The 5,008-nt window shown below is 38.3% G+C and overlaps 1 protein-coding gene across 1 annotated transcript; it reads left to right on the top strand.

Moving 5' to 3' along the window:
* Positions 1–1,301: 1,301 nt before the first annotated feature.
* LOC147791286 (uncharacterized) lies at positions 1,302–1,817 on the top strand. Its single transcript, XM_087126614.1, has one exon. It carries the CDS (start codon positions 1,302–1,304, stop codon positions 1,815–1,817), a length of 516 nt encoding a protein of 171 aa, XP_086982740.1.
* Positions 1,818–5,008: the final 3,191 nt, after the last annotated feature.

The following is a 5,008-nucleotide window of genomic DNA, read 5'->3' as shown; positions in this document are numbered from 1 at the left end:
CAAACAATCTGTGAAGGATCGACTTACTAATCATGGTTATATCAAATGGACAGAAATATTTCTATAGTGAAGGGAGTGCAACTACTAGGCTATAGTGGAGTGTCCTAGTAGTTAACGAATGTTGGTTAACAAGGTTAATGAGTTTAACCCGTTAATCTTGGATCGTTGGGCCCATGATCTATAGGTCCATTAGGCCCCTCTGCTAGCTCATATCGGATTAAACCATAGAACAGTGTGACGAGTGAGTTCGAAGTGTTCGAATTCAAATTAGGGAATATGCGCTACATATATACGATATATTTAAACCGCATTTTTGTTTTATTTACGAATTAAACAAAAAGAGAGAATCTGATATATTTAAATAAGATTTAAATATCTTAATCAATTATGTGTCGGAATTGATTGGGATTGGCATTTGAATTAATATTAAATATTAATTAAATAGTTTAATTAATCCTTTTACTTTAATTTAAAATTAATTATTCAAATTAATTGTTGAATTAAAATGAAGAAAGTCAAAATGTTGACTTCATTTCGTGGTAAAATCTATGTTAGTGGAATTCTGAGGTGTCAAAATTTGGTTTAACCAAACTTGCATGCTTGCCAAATAAACCCCACAAGTATGAGTGGAATTTTGAGTGTCAAAATTTGGTTAACTCAAATATGCATGCTTGCCACATAATCCCAAACATTTGAGTGGAATTTGAAGTGTCAAAATTTGGTGATCTCAAATTTGCATGAACATGCAAACATGACTCTTTAAATAGAGTGATCATGGTACATGGAAGGTCTTCTTCTTGGTGAAAAACCTTGAGAAAAACCTCTCACAAACACTCTTTTCACATATACAAAATCCCTCCCAAGTTTAGTCACTCACCGGATTCCACAATCCCGTTCTAAGGCCGGAGGATAGTGGAGAAGACACTAGTGATGGTTCGAAACCGGTTCGTGAGGAAAAAGGAGTTTGATTACAAAAGGTTAATATCTAAACTCATTAAGTTTTAATACGTATGAACATGCTAGTTATTTACTATAATTAATGTTCTAAAAGTGCCTAAGATTCAAATTACTTCTGCATGTGTTATATTAACACCATGAAACATTCTACATGTCATCGACAACTCAACATCTTTGAATGGATTCAACGCTGAGATCTTATCTTGCACAGAATGGCCAAGAGGATCGACGTGTTGGGCTAAGTATTGCACCATGTTGGAATCACTAAATTCCTCAATCATTCCACCTTTGGTCCAGCAATACAGCTTCAAAATGAGATTGACTGGTTCAATCGCATCCACGAAATGATTCCGCACCCTTACAACATGCATTATAGCAACGACGGTTGGAAACCCCATGAGTTCTTCGATGAAACTCACCAGAATATGCTTGATAAAGGCAAAGAATGGATCAAGAAAACCTCCGAGTCTTGCTCCGCTGTTGCTGTCCTCAACAACTCCAAAACTGGCACTCCGGTTCTCCTCTCTGAACCTATCTACATGTTGTTCACCACCATGGACATCATCTCCCTCATCTCATCGCTCTCCTCCTCGGTTCTGTTTCTCTTGATTTTGACCTTGCCTTTTGAGATCGATTCTTTTCGACATGAATTGCCAATTCAACTGTCCTTGGGATTCAATCTGCTGTTCTTGTCGGTGGCGAGCACGATGATTGCGTTCGCTGTGGCCATCGTGCTCATTTTTAAATCGACCAACATGGTGTGGGCGGAATGCCTTTTGTGTTTGGTGACGCTTCTTCCAATAACCATTTTTGTAGTAATGAAGTTTCCGCTATTGCTGGAGCTGGGGAAAAGTGTTTGAAAGAGTCTACAATTTCTTTGGAATTTGCTTCCCACGGGTTTCCTCACCATGTTTTTTGAGATTCCTTCCCATTTTTTAAGCAAGAAATCTACCTGAATTTCATGGCTGGATTTGGGAGCCAATATAACTGCAAGATACTTAATAAACTACTTTCTTTTCTTACCTTAATTACATGTACTAATTGTGAGGTTTGTTGCACATAAGGTTCAAAAGTGTTGAAGGGTTACTAGTAGATACATGATGTGTTGAAAGGTCACTAGTAGATACATGTATGAATAGATACATGTGTTGAAGGGTCACACTTGTACATGTATAGATACATGTATGAATAGATACATGTGTTGAAGGGTCACACTTGTACATGTATAGATACATGTATAAGTACATGTATGAATAGATTTATTAGTTCCTAATTAAATAGGTGCATGTTTTTTTGGATAATGGATGGTAATGGGGAATGTCCCAAATTACCTATATATATGTATGTTGGCATTGGTGGAAAGCATAGAAAATCAAACAAGCATTCCTTCATAGTTTTCAAAGTTCTTTTCTCTCAAAGAATTCTACCAAATTTCTCTATTGTCACCAATAACTGGGATCAGAGCGATCTTGCAGCAGCAAGAATGGAAGCAAAAAGACAAGTTGAGAGCTACGTTCAGCCTGCCATCCCGAGGTTCGATGATCACTATGATCATTGGGAGATGTTGATGGAAAATTTTCTCAAATCAAAGGAGTTTTTTTGATATTGTGGAGACGGGTTATGTAGAGCCAAATGAAGGCGAGGTACTCTCAGCTGTTCAACAGCAACGATTGGTAGCATCGAAGTTGAAGGACCTGAAGGTCAAGAACTATTTATTCCAGTCCATTGATCGGACTATTTTGGAAACAATGCTTCAGAAGAAGACATCCAAGGAAATTTGAGATTCTATGAGGAGGAAGTATCAAGGCTCAACGAGAGTAAAGCGTGCTCAACTTCAGGCGGTTAGAAGAGACTTTGAAATTCTCCAAATGCAAAAGGGAGAAACGGTGAATCATTATATTGGCAAGGTTACGAGTCTTGCAAGTAAAATGAGGATGCATGGTGATTCAATCATGGATGTTGCGGTTATAGAAAAGATTTTGCGATCTCTAACTCCAAAGTTCGATTACATTGTATGTTCTATTGAAGAAGCAAACAATGTCCAAGAGATGCAAATAGATGAACTCTAAAGCTCCCTGCTAGTACATGAGCAGAAGCTCAATCGTACAAGTGCAATAGAGGAGATGACAACCTTAAAGATATCCACACCAAGTGAAACTTCAAGCTCCAGAGGTAGAGGGCAAAGAAGAGGCAGAGGTCATGGGAGAGGCGGTCGAGAAAGAAGTGGAGATGTTGGCAGGTCAGCAGATCTAGTCAGAGACGATTATGACAATAAAGGCAAGAGACATTTTGACAAGTCTAAGGTGGAATGCTATAAATGTGGATGCCTTGGACATTACAAAAATGAACGTTATACTAGGCTCCAAAAGAAGAGAAGAGATCAATCCAACTTTGTGGAGAAAAGAAAAGAAGAAACTGTTAGAATCGCACAACAACGCACACACTCGATCTAGATAAACACAAAGAAATAGGAGAGAGAAAATGCAAGGAGAATTCTGGCTAAAGGATTTGTATTTATGAGTATGTATAAGAGAGAATACAGAGAATAGAAAGTACATTTTCGAAACTCTACCAGACGGGATATATATATGGTTCAGTTTAATGTATATAGCTTTACCAGATTTAACTATCTACTATGTATAGCTATTTACCATATATAGCTTTACCGGATATAACCGTTAACCAAGCTATAAATAAGAGAGCGGGCTCCATAACTTAACAATTCTCCAACTTGGAGACTGATCCAGTCAACCAAGAATTTCATTCTCAAATGATCACTACACTATACCAATTAAGGCTTTGCATAATCTTAATTTTCCAACATCAACATATTTTGTCTAACATGTCTGCTGGATTCTTTGCACCATCTATCTTCTCCAAACACATATCACCTTCTTCCACTAACCTGCGAGTGAAATGGTATCGCCTTCTAATGTGTTTTGTCCTTGAATGATAGACTGGGGTTTTCACCAGTTGTATGGCACTCTGACTATCTGTATAAAGAATCTTCTTTCACTGCTTCATGCCTAATTCTTCTAGATAATCTGTCATCCATATCATCTCCTTTCCAGCTTCAGCTATTGCCACGTGCTCAGCTTCAGTAGATGAAAGAGCGACGCATTTCTGAAGCTTGGACATCTAACTCACTGGGTTCCATCTATAGTGTAGATATATCCAGATGTGCTCTTGCTAGAGTCTACATCACAGCTTCCCAATGTTCTTTCCCTGGATTTGCCATGTACTTGCTAACTCCCACTGCATGTGTTATGTCAGGTCTAGTGCAGACCATAGCATACATCAAACTCCCAACTGCAGAAGCGCACGAAACTGATGCCATGTGCTCACATTCCTCAACTGTCTTGGGAGATTGCCCCTTTGACAATTTAATATGATTTGCTAGGGGGTAGTCTTGGGTTTAGCATCATTCATCTTGAATTTGGACAACATCTTCTCAATGTACTGCTCTTGGGATAGATTTAATGTGCCAGCAGATCTATCTCGAGAAATTCTCATCCCAAGAATCTACTTCGCTGCACCCAAATCTTTCATCTCAAATACAGAAGATAAGCTTGCCTTCAAGTGGTTTATCTCCCTCATACTTGATCCAACAATTAGTATATCATCCACATACAGTAGTAGAAACACATAAGAATCAGTGTATTTCTTGAGGTAGCAACACTGATTCTTTTCACTCCTGTAGAAACGACTCTTGCACATGAAGGAGTCAAACTTCTTGTACCATTGTCTCGGTGCTTGTTTCAGTCCGTACAAGCTCTTATTGAGCTTACACACCATATGCTCCTTGCCTGGAGCTGCAAATCCTTCTGATTGTTGCATATAGATCTCCTCATCTAGATCTCCATGTAAAAACGCTGGTTTTACATCCATTTGCTCAAGGTGCAAATTCTCCGATGCAACAATACTCAGCAGAATTCGGATAGTAGTTAATTTCACAACTGGATAAAAGATCTTAGCATAATCAATGCCTTTTCTTTGTGAATATTCTTTAACTAGTAACCGAGCCTTAAACCTCCTTTTGCCATCTGGTTCA

The sequence above is a fragment of the Cucurbita pepo genome, chromosome 9, assembly GCF_057944985.1.
Source record: "Cucurbita pepo subsp. pepo isolate OVF chromosome 9, ASM5794498v1, whole genome shotgun sequence".
NCBI lineage: Eukaryota > Viridiplantae > Streptophyta > Magnoliopsida > Cucurbitales > Cucurbitaceae > Cucurbita > Cucurbita pepo.
This window is presented reverse-complemented; position numbering and strand designations above follow the sequence as displayed.